At 39.1% G+C, this 22,641-nt stretch overlaps 1 protein-coding gene and 1 non-coding gene across 2 annotated transcripts in view; both read left to right on the forward strand.

The window, feature by feature from the left end:
- Nucleotides 1-22,641, forward strand: part of FCHSD2 (FCH and double SH3 domains 2) — a 323,208-nt gene that overhangs the window by 280,135 nt on the left and 20,432 nt on the right. The window contains exon 13 of the mRNA XM_010366863.2: nt 10,176-10,337. Within this exon, the coding sequence (XP_010365165.2) occupies nt 10,176-10,337 (162 nt within the window). The remainder of the gene's footprint in view (nt 1-10,175; nt 10,338-22,641) is intronic.
- On the forward strand, nt 8,541-8,647 carry LOC115893697. Its single transcript, XR_004053760.1, has one exon. It is a non-coding gene; the product is annotated as a U6 spliceosomal RNA (small nuclear RNA).

Here is a 22,641-nt window from a genome sequence, read left to right on the forward strand (position 1 = left end):
AGATTTCTTTGTAATTCTCTCTGAATGTAGAATAAATATATCTCTAAGACATTTTCTGCTTCTTGTAATAGGTTACTAGCTTATATAAGACTACTTTAGATTACAATATTAATCTGGGGTAAAAATATTAAAACAAAAATTATTTAATAGAACTGGAAAGTGACCCAAAGCATGTAAAACCTGGAGAGGAATTTCTCCTTGAAAGAACAGGACTATACTTAGTGACATTTCCATTATATAGCTCTGCATCTGTAAGGAGCAGCACAACCAGAATTTAAGCAGAACCTCCATCTTACTGGCCTGAAGTTGGATGTCATTTGGAAAGCCCTTCCAAATCCTTGGCTGATACCTGAGTATACATGTGGAACAGAGATTCCAAGGAGCTTGGCAGGAAACAATAACTGAAAGGCAAAAAAATCCAGGAGAAATTTTAGCTGTTGCTTATCACAGGAGAACAAACACTAATCATTAAAAAACTGAGGTGGCAAAACCCCGTCTCTACAAAAAATACAAAAATTAGCCGGGCATGGTGATGCACGCCTGTAGTCCCAGCTACTCAGGAGGCTGTGGTGAGGTAGGAGGATGAGCCCTGGAGATTGAGGCTGCACTGAGCCGTGATCGCACCACTGCACTGCAGCCTAGACAACAAAGTCCAGACCCTGTCTAAAAAAAAAATGAAGTGATTATATTAATGTTAGACAAAATACGTTTTAGGGCAAGGAATATTAAGAAGGATAATACATAATGATTTTTTAAAGATATTTCATCAAGAATATATTTCAGTCCTGGATGTATATATAATAATAATGTTACAAAATTCGTAAAGCAGAAACTGGCAGAACTGAAAGAAGAAATAGACAAATCTACAATTGTAGTTGGAGACTTCACCATCCCTCTTTCAGTAATTGATAGAACAAGAAGATAGAAAATCAGTAAGGATATAGAAAATGAACAACATCATTAACTAACTTTACCTAATTGGCATTCATCGAACTCTCCACTGCATATGAGTAGAATATATGTTCTTTTAAAGTACACATAGAACATTCAACAAGACCATACACTGGACCATAAACCTGTTTCAATAAGTTTAAAAGGATTGATATTATACATAGTAAGTTCTTGATTAATTAGACTTATATTAAAAATCCATAATAGAAAGATGGCTAGAAAATACCCAAATACTTGGAGATTATGCTGTTCAAACACAGTAATCTGTTGCTGCATTTGAAAACCACCCCAAACCTTATGGAAAAAACAACAGTGGTTTATTATCTGTTGCCTTTCTGGATGCTGACTGTGCATTTCCTTTTATTCTTTTATTTTCTTTTGAGACCATCTCACTCTGTCCCGCAGGCTGGACTGCAGTGGCACAACCCACTGCAGCCTCAACCTCCTGACCTCAAGCAATCCTCCCACCTCAGCCTCCCAAATAGCTGGGACTACAGGCATGTACCACCAAACCCAGCTAATATTTTATTTTTATTCTTTATAGAGATGGAGTCTCGCTATTTTACCCAGACTGGTCTCAAACCTCGAATTCCTGGGCTTAGCAATCCTCCCACCTCGGCCTCCCAAAATGTGGGGATCACAGGTGTGAGCCACTGTGCCAGACCAACTAGTCATTTCTTTTGCTGGTTTTGCCTGAGATTACTCAAGCAATTACATTCAGCTAGAGGATTGGCCAGAGGGCTGGGCTCATCTGCCATGGCTGGGCCTTTTCCCCTGTGGTCTTTCATCAGCATATAGGTTAAACTGGACTTCCCCAGCATGGTGACAGCATATTTCAAGAAGTCAAGTCGAAATAGCACTTACTGAGGGTCATCTGCTTCCATTAAATTGGCAAATGCCCCACTAGCCAATGTAAATCACATGGACAAGCCCAGAATCATGGTGGGAGTAGACTACATGGATACCAGGAAGCATGATTATTTGGGAACCTTTAATATAACGGGTTACCACAGTTGGTATGACCGTGATTAAATCATTTTTTTCACCTATAAAATGGAGTTTAGGGGCTAGGCATGGTGGCTAACACCTCTAATTCCAGCATTTTGGGAGGCCAGGGCAGGAGGATCATTTGAGGCCAGGAGTTTGGTACCAACCAGGCAACATAGCAAGACCCCATCTCTACAAAAAACTTTAACATTAGCTAGGTGTGGTGGCACCTGCCTCTAGTCCCAACTACTCAGGAGAAATTCAAGGTTACAGTGAGCTATTATTGCACCACTGCACTCCAGCCTGGGCAGCAGAGCGAGACTCTGTCAAATAAATAATAGCTAGATAGATAGACAGAGTTTATAATATTGACCCCTATAATTATTTTGTGGATTAAATGAAATACATGATGATATAGTTTTTAGTACCTATGATAAAAGCTGTTTGGAGCTTTTTTTTAAGGTACCAAACATGGAGTAGCAAATACTATTATCTACCATTATTGATTCTATTCTATAAGTAAAGCACTGTCCTAAATAGTAATACAATACACACAGTCCTTGTCCTTAAAGAAGAGATACGTTGAAGGCAAATGAATTAAGTCCAAATTAGATTTACAGACTTGAAATTCAACTATAGCTTTACACTTATATGTGCTTATGTTAAATTTTGTGTTAAAATCTAGGTAATTGACTGTGTTTATAAACCAAGATTATGTATCCTAAAATATCTGGATTTTTAAAATATTATTTTTAAAAGTTCTACCTCTTTAAAGGTTCTAAAAATAATTTGGTCAAGTAGTATCTGGAATGCCATCAAGTTTACAGAGAGCTATGCTCTGAAATTTTTTAATCAGTTGGCAAGTCATGAAAATTCATTTGAGAACACTAGAAAGTTCTGCTTTTAGACAATTTTTAACTTATAAGCAACTGAAACCCTAAAGGGAAGATAGCAGTGTTTAATTCTGGAACTGCAGTCAATCTGAGTTGGCAAATACCATGTTTATCTGTTGTTTGGTAAAATACTGACAAAATAAATCTTATAAAAACTAGATTACTTGAATAACTGCTTTGAGAAAATAGAATGTACTGAATACTTCTCTCTTTTCTGCTTCCACAATTAAATGTCTTGCATATGTGATTTCTAAGAAAGAGCTTGTTGGTTCACTCTTTTAAAAAACAAAAATAAAAACATTTCTTTGTTTTAAAATGAATACTAGAGGTCAGGCACAGTGGCTCACACCTGTAATCCCAGCATTTTGGGAGACTGAGTCAGGAGGATCACTTGAGGCCAGAAGTTCAAGATCAGCCTAGGCAACATAGTGAGATGGCTGTCTCTACAAAAAAATTTAGAAATTAGCCAGGCATGGTGGCATGCACCTGTAGTCCTAGCTACTAGGAAGGCTACAGTGGGAGGATCACTTGAGCCCAGCAGTTCGAGGCTACAGTGAGCTATCATCATAACACTGCATTCCAGCTTGGGCAACAGTAAGACCCTGTCTCTTAAAAAAGCAAAAGCATACTAGAATGGTGGTAGGGCAAGTGGATATCCATATGCAAAAGAATGAAGTTTGACTCTGTTAAAAGATGAACTTAGGCACATTAAATTTTTTTTTATTTGAGAAAATAGCAATAATTACTTGGGCAGCACCAGATCATATGCAGTTCAGAGTTCTACCAATGGAACACCAGAGGCATGCTTTTATAGGGTGAACTCAGAAGCAAAACAAAGCAAATATTTGATTGGTTAAAGTGGCACAGTAGTAGCCTTTTTTGGATCATTCCAGTGGAAGGTTTCTAGTTAGAAGGTAGTTGGCAGTTTTTGATTGGTTAAGCTTCAGTTTTGTTTTACCATTTATACTGAGTTGAGTTTTGGTTTGCTTACATAGGAAGCTGGGATGCTGGAGCTGCCTCAGTTTAATGACCTTCCAGTTAATTATCTTAACAACCCCACTTCACATCATATATACAAACTAACTCACAATGAACACCTAAATGTAACTGCGAAAGCTAATAAACTTACAAAAAAAAAAAAAAAAAACAGCACGGGGTAAGTCTTTGTGGCCTTGGCATTAGTTTCTTAGATATAACACTAAAGCCTATGCAGCAAAAGAAAAACTAGGTAAATTAGACATCATCAAAATTTAAAACTTTCATGTTTCAAAGGACACTGTCAAGAAAATGAAAGCCCACAGAATGGGGGAAAATATTTGCAAATCATGTATCTGATAGAAACTTGCTTCTAGAATATATTAAAACTCGTAATAATAAAAAGGCAAAGAAAAATACTCAACTTAAAAATAGGAAAAGGATCTGAATAGACATTTCTCCAAAGAAGATGTATGAATGACCAATAAATAACTACATGAAAAGATTCTCTCTCTTTTTTTTTTTTTGAAACCGAGTCTCACACTGTGGCCCAGGCTGGAGTGCAATGGCCTGATCTCAGTTCACTGCAACCTCCACCTCCCGGGTTCAAGCGATTCTCCTGCCTCAGCCTCCTGAGTAGCTGAAATTACAGGCACTCGCCACCACGCCCGGCTAATTTTGTGTATTTTTAATAGAGACAGGGTTTCACTGTGTTGGCCAGGCTGGTCTCAAACTCCTGACCTCGTGATCCACCCACCTCAGCCTCCCAGAGTGCTGGGATTATAGGCATGAGCCACCGTGCCTGGCCTAAGATTTGTAACATTAATAGTTATCCAGGAAAATGCAAACAACAGTAAGATACCACTTTATACCCACTAGCATGGCTAGAATCAAAAGGCAGACATTAACAAGTGATTACCAGAATGTGGAGAAACCCTCATACCCTACTGGTGGAATCAAATGATAGATCCACGTTGAAAAACAGTCTAGTATTTCCCCAGATGGTTAAACTTAGCATTACTTCATGATCCAGCAATGCCAGCCCTATGTATAAACCCAAAAGAAGTGAAAACATGTCCACACTAAAACTTGTACACACACGTTTATAGCAATATTATTCATAATAGCCAAGAAATAGAAACAACCTAAATGACTACCAACTGACAAATGGATAAACATTCTAATCTATATCCACACAATAGAATGTTATTTGGTCATTAAAAGGAATGAAATACTGATACATGTTACAACATAGATGAATCTTGAAAATATTATGCAAAGTGAGAGAAGTTAGTCATAAAAGACCATGTATTATATTATTTCATATGTGTTAAATGTCCGGAATAGACAAATCTATATAGACAGAAAGTAGAATAGCGGTTGTCAAGACTGCAGGGAATAGGGGGCTGGAGAGCAATAGGTAAATGGTTCATGATTTCTTTTGGAGGTTATAAAATATTCTAAAATTGACTGTGGTGATGGTTGCATGTGCTGTGAATATACTATAAGCCATTGAATCTCAGACTTGAGTGAATTGTATGGTCCAAAAAAAAAAAAGTTGTGTGCCAAAAGGTCTTTGTCTCACCTGAGCTATATGTCAATAAATTTTTACCAAAAAGAGAAAATTATGAAAAGAATAAGCAGATTTTTGCAAGAGTCTTTACCAAATGGCATGCCTCTAAGCCAAAAATTCCAATTATCTTATATAAAGATGTATATGATACCCCAAACGATTGTATTGTATACTTTAAAATGGTTCATATAGTAAATTTTATGTAATGTTTTACCTCAATTTTTATAAAAGTCTATTTGCTTAAAAACATTAATATAAAAAAATTAATTCAGCAAAGAAAGCCCAGTGAAACAAGTCAGAACACAAATTGTTTTTGATATCAACTCGCCAAGCAGACAATTCGGAGGGAAATCAAAATTGTGTACCTGCTGGGCACAGCAGTTCACACCTGTAATCCCAACACTTTTGCAGGCCAAGGTAGGAGGATTTCTTGAGCTCAGGAGTTCGAGACCAGCCTGGGCAAGAGCAACCACTCTGGCTCTTAAAAAAAAAATTGTATACCAAAAGTATTTATCACTGGAATGCAATGGCTATGTATTCAGAGGCATGATCATAGCTCACTGTAGCCTCAAACTCCTGGACTCAAGTGAGCCTCCCTCCTCAGTCTCCTGAGTAGCTTGAACTCCAGGTACAAGCCACTATACCAGCTCCAACTTGTTTGTCCAAGAGTCCCACAGAAAGCCACCAAATGAGAGTCCTCAAAATTAACTTAGTGGAACCTTAAATGTTAAGGAAGAGATCACCACTTGCATATGTGAAACAATGAAGCTGAATGCATTACTTGCTAAGCAAAAGAGGCTGAATGTATTACTTGCTAAGCAAAAGAGAATGACACAAAACACATTCACTCTGAACAAAGCAAGAGTTGATATATATATATGGTTTTGAGAAGGTTGAATGTCAGGGATTGGCAGATTTTCAAAACTAGGAACGTTTAAGGAGTTGACTCACTTTTAGCCATAGTGTTTAGAGTTTGGAGGACTAGTAGAAGCAGAAGCTGTCACAGATTGGCCGACTTTCAGAGGCATGGCTGTTGGAGCAAAGCAGCAGTTACTTTCTTTTTTTTTTTTTGAGACGGAGTTTCTGTCGTCCAGGCTGGAGTGCAGTAGCCGGATCTCGGCTCACTGCAAGCTCCGCCTCCTGGGTCCACGCCATTCTCCTGCCTCAGCCTCCCGAGTAGCTGGGACTGCAGGCGTCCGCCACCACGCCCGGCTAAATTTTTGTATTTTCACTAGAGACGGGGTTTCACCGTGTTAGCCAGGATGGTCTTGATCTCTTGACCTATTGATCCACCCGCCGCAGCTTCCCAAAGTGCTGGGATTACAGGCGTGAGCCATCGCACCCGGCCAGCAGTTACTTTCTGATCAGAAGGGATTTAAAACTAGTTCTGTGGTTACTCGCTTATGGTTTATGAAACAAGGGCTAAAGAATAAACAGTTATTCCCTTTCCTGAATTTGGAGAATAGGAACTTTTGATTCTCAATCTCTGCTATTTCTGCCAGCCACATCATAAATTTAGTTTAAAAGCAAAGATATTACTGTTAGTTGACAAACAAGTTAATCAATAAAGGCAGCCAAGTCAACAAGTCAAAGGGGGAATTCTTTTTTTTTTTTTCCCCCAGACGGAGTCTCACACTGTTACCCAGGCTGGAGTGCAGTGGCACGATCTCGGTTCACTGCAAACTCCACCTCCCAGGTTCACGCCATTCTCCTGCCTCAGCCTCCCTAGTAGCTGGGACTGCAGGCGCCTGCCACCACACCCAGCTACTTTTTTGTATTTTTAGTAGAGACAGGGTTTCAACGTGTTAGCCAGGATGGTCTCGATCTCCTGACCTCGTGATCTGCCCCCCTCGGCTTCCCAAAGTGCTGAGATTACAGGCGTGAGCCACCATGCCCGACCCAAAGGGGGAATTCTTTAAGCTTGTGCTGAAGAATGTTAGAATTGTTAGAAGTTCTTTAATATTAAAAATTATTGTTATTAAAGAGACACAGTAGTTTATAACTCAGTATCATTGAATGGCAGTCTTTCAAGATTGGTAGAGCCAATCTTGAAAGAATTGGTAGAGCCCGTTCAGTCTTTCCTTGGAAAAGTAGAAGCACAGTTATATAGGATATTTATTCAAAAAAGGTTACCTAACACGTAACAGGAGAATAACACTGAATGTCAATGCTCGAGTCTTAAAGGAGCCCCCAGTTATATCAAACAGGCATACTTAGTTAAATAGCTAAGTATAATTTAGTGCCTATCACATTGTAATTAGATCTATATGGAGTGCTTTAGGAGCAGAGAAAAAGGAGTTATTTACTGCCTGAGGAAGGTGGAGAAATACTTAGAAAAATCTTTGTGGAAAGGGTAATATTTGAACAGACTCAAAAGATAAGCCACTCACCAGGTATCAAAAAGCAATGAGAAAGCATTTACAGAGGACTGGCATACACACAGGCACACAAGCACATGATGCATCAGAGGAACAGCAAGTGGGACAGTGGGGTGGGAGCATGGCGGGGGGAAGAAGCAGTAGAAGGAAATAACTCAGCCAAACTGTGAAAGATATTTTTTATTCCTAGTTAAGAATTAGTTAATTTAAGATAATCAAGAGTTATGGAAGTTTTTTAACAGGGGAGCAACATGATAAGGTCATTCACAGACTGTAAAAGATGGATTACAGAGGAGAATACAAAGTCCAGGAGACGGGTTAGAAGGCTACTGAAAATGCTGGATTTCAGGATATTCTGAGGCATAGCCTTATGAACAGGAAAAGGAAGCAGACTTTATCACTCTTGATCTCTTCCTCTTCACAAGTTATATTTGATCTATCATCAATACTGTGCCCTTGTCAAAATGCAAGTATGGGGCCGGGCGCAGTGGCTCAAGCCTGTAATCACAGCACTTTGGGAGGCTGAGACAGGCGGATCACGAGGTCAGGAGATCGAGACCATCCTAGCTAACATGGTGAAACCCCGTCGCTACTAAAAATACAAAGAAAATTAGCCGGGTGCGGTGGTGGGCGCCTGTAGTCCCAGCTACACAGGAGGCTGAGGCAGGAGAATGGCGTGAACCCTTGAGGGAGAGCTTGCAGTGAGTGGAGATCGCGCCACTGCACTCCAGCCTGGGCGACAGAACGAGACTCCGTCTCAAAAAAAAAAAAAAAGGCAAGTATGTGTTCACTTCAATATCACATATACTAAAATTGGAACGATACAGAGAAGATTAGCATGGCTCCTATGCAAGGGTGACACTTAAATTCATGAAGCATTCCGTACTTTTATTTAAAAAAAAAAAAAAAGCAAGTATTTCATTGTTAGGATACCCTGATTCTTTTCTTTTGTTCCTGATCTGTCTCTCTGCCTCTCTCTCTCTCTCTCTCTCTTCTTCCCTCCAACCCCCTCCACCCTCTCTTTCCCTTCTTCACTATCTCCCCTCCCTCTCCCTTTCTCTTGCCCTGCTCCAAGTGAAGAATCAGCATCTGTGCCAAGGAAGAGTTGCTAGTAAATATCAAGATTGTTCTAATTAATCGATTAGGAAGAACTTGATTAATTTGAAGGGGAAAAAGGCTTGATTTCCTTTTTTTGGTAGGGATATAAACAAGAAGTTTATAATAAATGGTAACTTGTCTGGGTGAGGTGGCTCACGCCTGTAATCCCAGCACTTTGGGAGGCTGAAGCAGGTGGATCACCTGAGGTCAGGAGTTCGACACCAGCCTGGCCAACTTGGCAAAACCCTGACTCTACTAAAAATACAGAAATTAGCCAGGTGTGGTGGTACACACCTGTAATCCCAGCTACTTGGGAGGCTGAGGCAGGAGAATTGCTTGAACCTGGGAGGCGAAAGTTGCAATGAGCCAAGATCGCACCACTGCACTCCAGCCTGGGTGACAGAGTGAGACTCCACCTCAAAAAAATTAAAAATTAAAAAAAAATGGTAACTTAAAAAATAAAAGCTGCATTGCCACAAAGAATACAGTTGTGCAAAAATATGTCTGTATGTGGACAAAGCCTTGAGAATATTTGCCATGTAAGACTGATAGGATCATGTATGATTCTTTTCCTTTTAAGTAATTTCCTTTCGTGACAGTTGTATACTTTCTAGTTTTTTTGTTTGTTTGTTTTGTTTTGTTTTGTTTTGTTTTTTTAAATAGAGTCTTGCTCTGTCACCCAGGCTGGAGTGCAGTGGTGTGATCTCCGCTCACTGCAACTTCCCCTTCCTGGGTTCAAGTGATCCTCCCACCTTAGCCTCCCAAGTAGCTGGGACTACAGGCCCGTGATACCATGCCTAGCTAATTTTTTTTTCAGCGCTTAAGTTCCAGGATACATGTGCAGAATGTGCAGGTTTGTTATTAGGGTGGTGCAAAAGTAATACTGGAATGTGTGTCATGGTGGTTTGCTGCACAGATCAACCCATCACCTAGCTATTAAGCCCAGCTCCATTAGCTGTTCTTCTTAATGCTCTCTTTCCCCACCCATGATCCCCTCACAGGCCCCAGCGTGTGTTGTTCTCCCCCACTCATGTGTCCATATGTTCTCATTGTTCAGCTCCCACTTATAAGTGAGAGCATGCAGTGTTTGGTTTTCTGTTCCTGTCTTAGTTTGCTGAGGATAATGGCATGCAGCTCCATCCATGTCCCTGCAAAGGACGTGATCTCTGTCCTTTTTATGGCTGCATAGTATTCCATGGTGTATATGTGCCACATTTTCTTTATCCAGTCGATCATTGATGGTAATTTGGGTTGATTCCTTATCTTTGCTGTTGTGAATAATAAAAACCTTGATTTCTGACCATTTTCTTTGTTCTATAGATAATTAAATTGAAAGCTGAAGCCCGGCTGGACCTGCTAAAGCAGATCGGTGTTTCTGTGGACACATGGCTAAAGAGTGCCATGAGCCAAGTAATGGAAGAACTGGAAAATGAGCGATGGGCCCGCCCTCCTGCAGTGACCAGTAATGGCACTTTACACTCGGTACGATTTCTTTTCTTGGATATGATAAGTTGATTTTCATTGAAGGATGCTTTGACTCTGTAGCCAAACTTAATAATAGCCAAAATTTTTTAAAAAGATAATAGTTTGCTAGTGGTTTAGGTTTTGTTCTTCAGCCTATCACTAATTGATTTTAAATTATTCCAGGAAATGAAAGAGAGGAAAAAAATGAGTGTATTTTTTAATGTATGATGAAGAATATGTTATCACTATTTGGGTTATCAATGCCTATCTACCAGACTCATCCCATTCATAGAGTAAATATGCTTCATGTCTGGAAGTAATAGAATAGAAAACAATCTAGTATCTCTGAAGTTCTCGGAGGTCGTCTTTAGTGAAAATGAAAATAAACATCCAGAGATTTGCACACAATCTTAAGTGAAAGGAATGCTCTTCTTAGTGTGTGGGCTTAGTCTGAGGTGACTTCAACTCCTAACAGCTTTCATATTCTCCTTACATAGAGAGAGTGTAGGTGAGTTTGTTTACAGGCAAGGCCAGGGCACAGCTTAAGTTTCCTTACTTCAAGTCCAGGGCTTTTTCCACTCTGATGTCATCTGGTTCAACCTTAGTTTTTCATGTTGGAGATCTAAGTACCAGAAAAGTTCAGTGATTTGCCTGATATTACATAGGTGGCTATGTGATGCCTTGCTAGTCAGACTAATGTAATTTCTACTGTCACCTCCCCACCCATTACTCTCTGTCATCCTGTTTATTTCCTCAATGGTATTTATTATAGTTTGAACTTGCCTTCTTTATTTATTTTCTTTTGTTTATTGTTATTTTCCTCTCTAGAATATAATTGCCATATCTTCCTGGTTCCCTGCTCTGCACAGCAAAGTGCCTGACACATAGTAGGTACTTAAATATTTTTTGAAGGAAGGAGTGAATGGCTGGATGGCTGAGTAGGTAGTTGGAATAGTGGCAAACTAAAAGCTAAAACTCTAACCTCCCAACTTCCCACTATCTTCATAATGCCTCTTTAAATGGTTGTGCCTCTTCAGATATCAGGCAGGCTTGCTAGAGAAACTGGCCAAAATTTTAAAACATTCCTGAAGTTTTTTCACATAGCATTCTGATTTTCTAATGAGCATACACTTGCACATTTAAAAAGGATTGTGTGTGGGTCTACATTTTAAGGAAAAACAATCTATTGAAGCTTTATTTTCATTTAACTATTAATGTTAATCCAGCTGGAGGGAAAAAGAAACATCACCCACTTGACTTTGGGATTACAAGCGCTTCCCCAGTTGTTATTAGAACAGAGTTGCTCCGGCCGGGCGTGGTGGCTCACACATGTAATCCCAGCACTTTGGGAGGCCGAGGCAGATGGATCACCTGAGGTCAGGAGTTCGAGACCAGCCTGGCCAACATGGTGAAACACTGTCTCTACTGAAAACACAAAAATTAGCCAGGCATGGTGGCGGACACCCATAATCCCTGCTACTCGGGAGGCTGAGACAGAAGAATTGCTTGAACCCATGAGGCAGAGGTTTCAGGGAGCTGAAATCATGCCATTGCACTCCAGCCTGGGTGACGAGAGTGAAACTCCATCTCAAAAAAAAAAAAAAAAAAAAAAAAAAAAGAGAACAGAGTTGCTCCATCTCATGGAATATCTCCTACTATTGCACTTTCTAAAAGTCATAATGCTCATCTACTTCAGATTGTTGTAGAGTTTTTGATGACAGCAAATTCCAGGCCCACTTGCTTTGGGCTTCTACAGCATGACTGTTTCCAACCAATCAAACCCATGATTTTCCTTCAACTAGCACCTTTTCTAACCAAATCGATTGAGCGGGCACATACCATCTGACTTTGAACTGAGCAGGCGCATACCACCTAACTTTGTACTTACTTCCTGGGCAAACTGAAGATGAACAAAACTTGGTCTCCTTCCTCATAGAGTTTACAAGCTAGGAGACCAGACAGACCTTTATAGATCTTAGTGATACATGGCAGTGTATGACTGGGCTACTGTGTAGCAAACTTGGAATTGCTTACTTCTAACTCATCTGCACACCTTGGAAAAAGTCACTTCTCTTGGGTTTCTGAAAGAAAGATTAAAAGACTCTGAGATTCCCACCATCCCCTCCCAACCAACCAACTCCAGAATCTTGTGATTCTTTGAAATACTGTCAGAAAAGCTCAGTATCAGCTAGAATAGGGAAGAAAGTGTGCCCCATGGAGATATGTCATTTGGGATAGTCCTTGAAGAATTTTAATGGGAGATAAAGAAGGGCTGTTCTCGTTGTGAAGGAAGGAAATGAAGGAGTTGTCCCTAATACAGTAGTAGTAAGTATTGAATAAATGAGTGTTTTTGAGACCTGTCCAGAGAAATCACTCATCTAGAGACATATCATATCCTCTGTGAAGGGAGCATTTTGCAATCCCGTCCCATGTTGTTCTTCCCGCTAGTCAATCTTACGAACCTGCATCTTTCAACTGAGAGATTACATTTTGTGGAAGATCTAATAATATAAATAAAGGAGAGACATAGGCACAAAATAGCTTAATGAGGACCCATATTTATTTAATCTGCTTTTAAATAACAGCACTGAAATTATTTAGAGGGGGCTGTATCTCTTCATACTGACAGCTAGCTGACTAAGGAACATGAAGCAGAAATACACATTCTAGAGGCTAAATTATTTCTTCCATTACAGGTGCCAACAAAACCATTCGTCATCTGGAAAACATGATTAATACTACTGTTAGACATTAATAGTAGTGCAACTGAAAATGCCTTGTGGAAGATAAATGTTTAAAAACGACACAGGCTACTCCCTTATAGAATAAGGAAGGAACTATACTTACTTGGATATTAACTCCGCCTTCTATATCATGCTAAGGTACAGAATGTAAGATTGGAAGAAAGGAATTCCAGAGAATAGCAACATTGTTTTTAAAGGAGAACAGTCCACTGACACAGTTACTCAGTTGCAGGTGGCCAGAGCCTGCATGCTGCTTCCCCTATTAGATTGCTGCCAGCGACCCCATCAGTCTGTGTCACTCGGCCTCCCTTCTCTTGTTGTTGGGTTTCTCTTACTCAAAAGCCATACCAAGATGACAGCCTAACTTTTGAAATTATATTAATTCTACAATAGAAAAAGTTAGGTAAGCAGATTACTAAAAAATTGGAAAATACATTAAAGAAGAAAATGATTAATAGCTCCATCCTTATAACAGTACAGCTAGCAATTCAGTGTATTTACTTACTCTTTTATTTATTTATTTTTTAATTTACAAAAAATTGTATATATTTATGGTGTACAACATAATGTGTATTTTTGTTTGTGTGGAGACAGTCTCGCTCTATCACCCAGGCTGAAGTGCAGTGGTGCTGTTGATGGCTCACTGCAGCCTCAACCTTTGGGGCTCAATGGATCCTCCTGCCTCAGCCTCCTGAGTAGCTGAGATTACAGGCTCACGCCCCCATGCCCAGCTAATTTTTGTATTTTCACCATGTTGCCCAGGCTAGTCTCATACTCGTAGGCTCAAGCAGTCCGCCCACATTGGCCTCCCAAAGTGCTGGTATTACAGGCATGAGCCATCACACCCAGCCCATATTTTTATTCTTTCTACTCTTTTATTTGTGAGCCACTACGCCCACCCTGTTCTTTTATTTCTTGGATTTTCAAACTATAGCCCACAATCTTAACATCACTTCCCTATTTTCAACCACTTTCCCCAACTAATGTACAAAGGCAAACTGCCAGTCTACTCTGTTGTACAGCCTCCCTTAGAGTATGAACATCTGCAGAGTTGCATATAAATAAATTCTGACTCTGGTCTTTGTGAAGACCATGCTCAATAACGATGTTGGAGATAAGGGTAAGATAAGGAGTTCCTAAAACTGCTAAGGTCATATGCTGTGGCTGGGTCATACAATAGGTATTTATTTAACATTTTAAGAAACTGACAAACTGTTTTCCAAAGTGGTTATACCATTTTACAGTCCCATCAATAGGGTACTAGTGTTTCAGTTATTCCACAATCTTGTCAACACTTAGTATAGTCAGTCTTTTTAACTTTAGACATTCTAATAGGTGTGATGTTGTAAATCATTGTCATTTTAATTTCCGTTTCCCCGATAATGTTGAGCATCTTTTCATGTGTTTATTTGCATCTGTATATTTTCTTTGGTGAAGTGTCTGTTCAAATCTTTGTTTATTTTTTATTAGGTTTGTTTTCTTTTTATTGCATTTTAAGAGTTTATACTCTGAATATAAATCCTTTATCAGATATTTTGATTTATGTAATTTTCTTCTAGTCTGTGGCTTATTTTTTTATTTCCTTAATACTTTTCAAAGGGCACAAATTTTTAATTTTAATGAAGTCTAACCTACCAATTTTTCTTTTATGGATATTTTTGGTGTGGTAGCTTAGAAATCTTTGCCTAAAACCAAGGTCATAAAGATTTTCTCCTAGATTTTCTTCTAGAAATTTTATAGTTTTAGGTTTTACATTTAAATCTGTAATTCAGCATGAGCTCATCTTTGATTATGGTAAACAGAGTAAGTCAGAGTTCTTTGTCCCTTTTTGGAACTTATTTTTAACTGTCCTTTCTCCACTGAATTGCCTTTGCATCATTGTCAAAAATCAGTTATTCAGGCCCGCCTGTATTCCCAACACATTGGGCTGAGTGGGAGGATCTCTTCTGGCCAGGAGTTTGAGACCAGCCTGAGCAACATAGTAGACCCTGTCTCTAAAAAAAGAAAAAAAAATTTTCAACTAGCCAGGCACTGTGGTACATTCTGGCGGTCTTAGCTACTCAGGAGGCTAAGGCAAGAAGATATCTTGAACCCAGAAGTTCAAAGTTACAGTGAACTATGATTATGCCACTGCACTCCAACCTGGGAAGCAGAGCAAGACTTTGTCTCTTTAAAAAAAAATTAATCATATATGTATGGGTCTGTTTCTTGACATTTTATTCTGTTCCATTGATCTCTTTGTCTAGCTTGATGCCAGTACTACACTGTCTTAATTACTGTAATTTTAGAATAAGTCATGACTTCAGATAGTGTAAGTCCTCCAACTTTCTTCTTTATCAAAGTTGTTTTGGGTATTCTAGGTCCTTTACATTTCCATATGAATTTAAAATTGGTTTTCTACCCCAAAAAGCCTATCAGGATTTTTATTAGGATTATGATGACTGTATAGATCAACTGGAAGATAACATTGCCATGTTAACAATATTCAGTTTTCCAATCCATCAATCCATGAACGTAATATACTTCTCCATTTATTTAGGACTTTAATTTCTCTCAGCAATGTTTTGTACAAGTTTTCAGTAGATAGATCTTTCACATCCTGTGTCAGACTTATCCCTATTTCATAATTTTGATGCTATTGTAAATGATTTTTTAAATTTCAATTTCCAGTTGTTCATTGCTAATCTGTAAAAAACCAGTTGATTGTTGTATATTGATCTTGTGTCCTGCAATCTTGCTAAACACACTTACTAGTTCTAGTACTCTTTTGTAAATACCATAGGATTTTCTATATAACCATGTCACCTGCAAATAAAGACAGTTTTACTTATTCTTTTCCTATTTGTATTCCTTTTTCCTTCTTACTATAAAATTGCTGAATAGAAGTGGTGAGAGTCAGCAGAAATCCTTGCCTTGTTCTTGAACTTTTAGCAAGAATGCATTCAGTCTTTCACCATTAAGTATAAAGTTAGCAGTAGGGTTTTTGTAGATGCCCTTTATCATGTTAAAGAAGTTTCTTCTGTTTCTATTTTGTTTGCTAATAGAAATGGATGTTGGATCTTGTCAAATGGTTCTTTTTTAGTCTGCTAATATGGTTTAATTGTATTGATGATTTTTCAGATATTAAACCAGCTTCACATTCCTGGTAAACCCCACTTGGGTAATGATATATTATCCTTTTTTTATTTTTATTTTTATTTTTTTGGAGACGACATTTCGCTCTTGTTGCCCAGGTTGGAGTGTAATGGCGTTATCTCGGCTCACCACAACCTCTGCCTCCCAGGTTCAAGTGATTCTTCTGCCTCAGCCTCCCAAGTAGCTGAGATTATAGGCATATGCCACCATGCCTGGCTAATTTTGTATTTTTTTTTAGTAGAGATAGGGTTTCTCTATGTTGGTCAGATTGGTCTTGAACTCCCGACCTCAGTGGATCCACCCACCTCGGCCTCCCAAAGTGCTAGGATTATAGGCATGAGCTACCGCGCCCAGCCTATCCTTTCTATATATTGATTGGAACTGGTTTGCTAGGACTCTGATAAGCATGCTTCCATCTCCATTCATTTCCTTGTAGTATTCTTGTCTGATTTTGTTACAATGCTTGTCTCCAAATTATTTGAAAAGTATCCTCTCCTCTTCAAGTTTCTGGAAGCCTTGTGTAGAATTGTGTGGAATTTTGTCTTCCTGAAATATTTGGTAGAATTTACCAGGGCTGTTATCTGGTCCTGGAGTTTTCTTTTGGAAGTTTTTAAAAAACAGACTCCATTTCTTTAGTAGATACAGGGTTATTAAGGTTATTCTTCTTGAGTGAGCTTTGGTAAGTTGTCTCTTTTAAGGAATTTGTCCATTCCATCTAAGTGGTCAGATTTATTGGCACAAAGTTGTTTATAATATTCCCTTATGCTTTGATTATCTAGAAAATTAGTAGTGATATCACCTCATTCCTGATATTGGTGGTGTCTCCTCTCTTCTGATCATTCTGCTAGAGGTTTATTAATTAGATGGATCTCTATGAAGAATCAGCTTTTGATTTTATTGATTTTTCCCTCATTTTTCTCTTTTCTATTTTCTTGATTTCTGCTCAGGATTTTATTATTTCCTTTCTTCTGTTCAATTTGGATTTAATTTTCTCCTTTCTAATTTGTAAGGTAGAAACCGAGGTCATTGATTTGAGACTTTTCTTCTTTTTGAATATTGGCATTCAGTGCTAAACATTTCCCTGTAAGTATTGCTTTAGGTCCATTGCACAAATTCTGATATGTTGTGTTATCATTTTTATCCACTTCAAAATATTTTCCAGTTTACTTTTTTTTTTTAAACAGAGTCTTACTCTGTAACCCAAGCTGGAGTGCAGTGACGCAATCTCAGCTGATGGCAACCTCCTCCTCCCGGGTGATTTCTCATGCCTCAGCCTCGCAGCATCACCACGCCCAGCTAATTTTTTGTATTTTTAGTAGAGATGGGTTCTCACTATGTTGCCCAGGCTGGTCTTGAACTCCTGAGCTCTAGCAATTCACCCACCTCAGCCTCCCAAAATGCTAGGATTATAGGAGTGAGCCACTGCACCCGGCCTCTAATTTATGTTTTAATTTCTTCTTTTGACTGATGGGTAATTAAAAGTGTGTTACTGAATTTCCAAATATTTGGAGTTTTTTCCAGATAGCTTTTTATTTCTAGTTTATTTCCATTGTAGTCAAATAACATACTTGAATCCTTTTAAACTTTTTGAGCTTTGTTTTGTGACCCAGTATAAAGGTATATCTTGGTAACTGTTACATGTGTTCTTAAAAAAAAAAAGAATGTATATTTTGCTATTGTTAGGGGTTATATTCTATACATGTCAATTAAGTCAAGTTGGTTATAGTATTGTTCTAGTCTTCTAGACTGGAACAAACCTTTTACCGGTCCATGGCCTGTTAGGAACTGAACCACACAGCAGGTGGTAAGTGGCCCCAGAGGGAGCATTACTGCTTGAGCTCCACCTCCTGTCAGATCAGCAGCAGCATTAGATTCTCAGAGAAGCATAAACCCTATTGTGAACTTCACATGTGAGGGATCTAGATTGGACCCTCCTTATGAGAATCTAATACTGATGATCTGAGATGGAACAGTTTCATCCTGAAACCTTCCCTCATGGTGCCCCAAGGGTCTGATCCATGGAAAAATTGTCTTCCATGAAACTGGTTCCTGGTGCCTAAAAGACTGGGGACAGCTGTTCTGTATCCTTACTAATCTTAATACTCTACTGGGTGCCCTGTGCCTTATGAGGTTTTTACTCTTTTAGGAGGGAGCAGGAGTTATTCTCAGACCTGTGTGAGTTCTGAGGATTATCTTTTCTAATCCTTTTTGGTGCTTCTAGCCCTAGCTTTGGGTAATTTCTTCACATATATGTACTGACCAGTACTCAGCCAAAGTCTTGAGGAGGACCCTCTACAGATTTCCTAAATTCTGTGCATCTCTCTCTTCTTCATTACAGTCCCCCCTTATCTGTGGGGGATACATTTCAAGAGACCTCCGGTGCATGCCTGAAATCACAGATAGTACCGAACCCTATGTATACTATACATACATAGCTATCATAAAGTGAATTTATAAATGAGGCACAGTAAGAGATTAACAACACTAACTAGTAATAAAATAGAATACTATAACAATATGCCAGCAGCACTACTCTGGTGCTTTGGGGCCAGTATTAAGTAAAATAAGGGCTACTTGAACACAAGCACCATGATATGGTGACAGTCAATCGGGATAACCGAGATGGCCACTAAATGACTAATGGGTAAGTAGCTTACATAGCTTGCATATACTTGACAAAGGGGTGATTCACATCTGGGGAGATAGAGTGAATCACTGTAAAATTTCATCAAGCTGCTCAGAATGGCACACAATTCAAAACGTATGAATTGTTTATTTCTGGAACTTTCCACTTAATATTTTTGCATCATGGTTGACTGGGTAACTGGCACCATGAAAAGCCAAACCACGGATAAGGGGAGACTGCTATACTCCACATCCTGAGCTGTCTCCACTTTGGCTTTACTAAATTCCCAGTTTCATCTCCTCTGTTCAGGGAGATCACGATAATGTGCCTGGGTTTCTTCTCCCTATGTCATAGCCTAGAAACGTTCTTCATACAGTATGTTGTGGGAGTTGTTTGTTTCCCATCCCCCAGGGATCACTGTCCTTCATGAGTGATGCCCAGTGTCTTGAAAACTGTTCTTTCATATATTTTAAACAGTTTTTCAGTTGTTTCTGACAGGAGGTTAAATCTGATCCCTAATACTCTATCTTGCCTGGAAGCACAAATCCATTTTCCTGATATTTTTAGCATCATCTTTTTCTTAATTTTTATTTTAAGTTCGGGGATATAATTGCAGGTTTGTTACATAGGTAAACTTGTTTTTTGGGGGGGTTATACAGATTATTTCATCACCCAGGTATTAAGTCTCATACCCATTAGTTATTTTTCCTGATCCTCTCCCTCCTTCCACCCTCCACCCTCTGAAAGGCCCCAGTGTCTGTTGATCCCCTCGATGTGTCCATGTTCTAATCATTTAGCTTCCACTTCAAGTGAGAACATGCGGTGTTTGGTCTTCTGTTCCTGTGTTAGTTTGCTAAGGATAATGGCCTCCAGCTCTATCCATGTCCCTCCAAAGGACATGATCTCATTCTTTTTTATGACTGCAGAGTATTCCATGGTGTATATGTACCACATTTTCCTTATCCAGTCTACCATTGATGGGCATTTAGGTTGATTTCATGTCTTTGCTATTGTGAACAATGCTGCAGTGAACATACATGTGTATGTGTCTTTATAACAATGATTTATATTCCTTTGGTTAACATCATCTTTGATAACTTACTCATGTTGTATTTGGAGTAATGTCCACTGTGATCACTTCTCTGTCCAATGGAGATGAGAGGTTCTATTAGTAAATATTGAGGAGCTGCCTTCCTCTGTGTTAGGTATTACCAGATTCTTTATCTGGATTCTCCCTTCCTCGTAAAAACAAAGCTAATGCTTTCTTAAGTACCTCCTATGCACCAAACATGTGTTAGGGATTTTAAATATTTTACTTCATTTAATCTTTATGCTAATCCTGTGAAGAAGTAATTGTCTTCATTAGAGAGACAAGGTCACTGAAATTGAGGAATTTAATAATTTGACCAAGGTCACACAACAAGTGACACAGTCAGCATTCAAACCCAAGTTGGCCAGACTCCAAGACTCTGCTTTCTACCTCATGATTGTGCCATGAAGCTGAGCCCCTCAGAGGTGTTTTTGCTGAGTACAAGAAGATGGCTCCCGAAATCAACTCAAAAAGATCATCTTGTCTGCCTCTGCAATAAGAGTAAGCATTTTGGCCGGGTGCGGTGGCTCACGCCTGTAATCCAAGCACTTTGGGAGGCCAAGTAAGGTGGATCATCTGAGGTCAGGAGTTCAAGACCAGCCTGGCCAACATAGTGAAACCCCGTCTCTACTAAAGAAAAAAAAAAAAAAGGCCGGGCGCGGTGGCTCAAGCTTGTAATCCCAGCACTTTGGGAGGCCGAGACGGGCGGATCACGAGGTCAGGAGATCGAGACCATCCTGGCTAACATGGTGAAACCCCGTCTCTACTAAAAAAATACAAAAATCTAGCCGGGTGAGGTGGCGGGCGCCTGTAGTCCCAGCTACTCCGGAGGCTGAGGCAGGAGAATGGCGTAAACCCGGGAGGCGGAGCTTGCAGTGAGCTGAGATCCGGCCACTGCACTCCAGCCCAGGCGACAGAGCGAGACTCCGTCTCAAAAAAAAAAACAAAAAACAAAACAAAAAAAAAAATTAGCTGGGCATGGTGGTGCACACCTGTAGTCCTAGCTACTTGGGAGGCTGAGGCAGGAGGATCATTTGAACCCGAGAGGCAAAGGTTGCAGTGAGCCAAGATCACACCATTACACTCCAGCCTGGGCGACAAGAGTGAAACTCTGTCTCAAAAAAAAAAAAAAAAAAAAAAAAAGAGTAAGCATTTTACATCTAAGAAAGGAAAAGTGTTAGTATGACTAGAAAGAATAGTTTTGATTGAAGTTCTGTCAAGGGACAGGAAGAAAAGGGGATGAGAGAGCAGTCCTTAAGAGACAGAGGAAGCATGTGATTTTAGAAATGCTGGGTCAAGAAAACAGTGTAACAGTTCAGTTAAGAGAGTGGAATTGGAAAAAGGAAGAAATTATTCTGAGATGACATGCTTTGGAAAGCAGCTAGAGCAACACAGAAGCATATGACAGTGACCCCTATTGCTGGCACTGCAACCTTATTGCCTTCCATGGGAATCCAAAAATCAACTCCAAATAAAGGAGGAAAAAAGGAATGTTTAGTATCAACCAGGTTGCCAAGATTAAATGTTTTGGATTGATTCCCAGTGCCAAAGCACAGTACATGTATATTTTTGGAAACTTGTTCTGCCCACATTTTTATAAATGTATGGGTGTTTTGTTTTGTTTTGATGTTTGTAGTACCCACTGTTTTTTTTTAAATGCCTGTAACCTTTCCTAGAATATGAAGGCAGTGTCTTCTAAGTATATATAATATGTTTAAAGTTAATTTTATGGCAGTTTCTAGCATGATTCTTTTATGTGGCACAATGCCCTGTTGGAAAACAATAGAATCATAAGTCTGTGATTCTGAATATTTTGCTCCTATTGAGTGGCAAAAGACTCAATATGATGTGAAACTGTTTTGCCACCGACCTGACTGATGATAGATGAATAATTTGTAAGACATAGCACAGTATTTCCTCACTCAGCTGTGGAGAATTTTCAATAAAGTTATCAATGAGAATATTTCAGCAGCTTTGAAATGGTGGCAATAAATATGTCAGGAAAAATGTATAGTTTCTTATCCTGGAACTCTCCACAATTCTGTAGAATTTTTTCCCTTTATTTTTAGTTGACATAATATTTATACATATTTATGGGATACAGAAGGGCATTTTGATACATGTATACAGTGCTATAGAATTTTATTAGGGAAACAGTGGTTAAGAGGAGAGTCACTTTTAAAACTTCAGTGATAGTTACTCAAGAGAAAGCCCTTTAATTCATGAAAAAGTAGAACTTGACAGCTAGGCAGCCTGTACTTTTAGACTCATCATATCCTGGGAAGTCTTCCCTGACTCCTCTCCAGTGGCCTCTTCCACATTCCCAGGGCCATGCACCTGGCCTCTCCTTTTAGTATCCTTCACTCTGGATTGTGAACCCCTGGAAGGAGACACTGTGTCCTTTGTTTTCTATTCGTCAAAGAGGCTAGCATAGTTTTCTACATACAGTAGATATTTGATACTTTAATTAATTTAATGGCTGTCCTATGAAGGCCAATCCTGCCTGTCCATTCTTTGTAACCTTAAATGTGTAAATATTGGTGTTTTTGTATGTTTGAATATGGGGAAAAGCAGCCAAATAAGTGCTTGTGTGCAGCAAGCAAGAAACAAATATTTGAGGCTGTTTGTCTCTTCTTTATTAGGTTTTTAATTTAAAAAGTAAAACGTGTATTCTAATAATTCAAAGAGTATAGATGTATATAAAAAGTAAGTCAGTCATTTCCTCTA

This window comes from Rhinopithecus roxellana, chromosome 15 (assembly GCF_007565055.1).
Source record: "Rhinopithecus roxellana isolate Shanxi Qingling chromosome 15, ASM756505v1, whole genome shotgun sequence".
NCBI classification, from domain to species: domain Eukaryota; kingdom Metazoa; phylum Chordata; class Mammalia; order Primates; family Cercopithecidae; genus Rhinopithecus; species Rhinopithecus roxellana.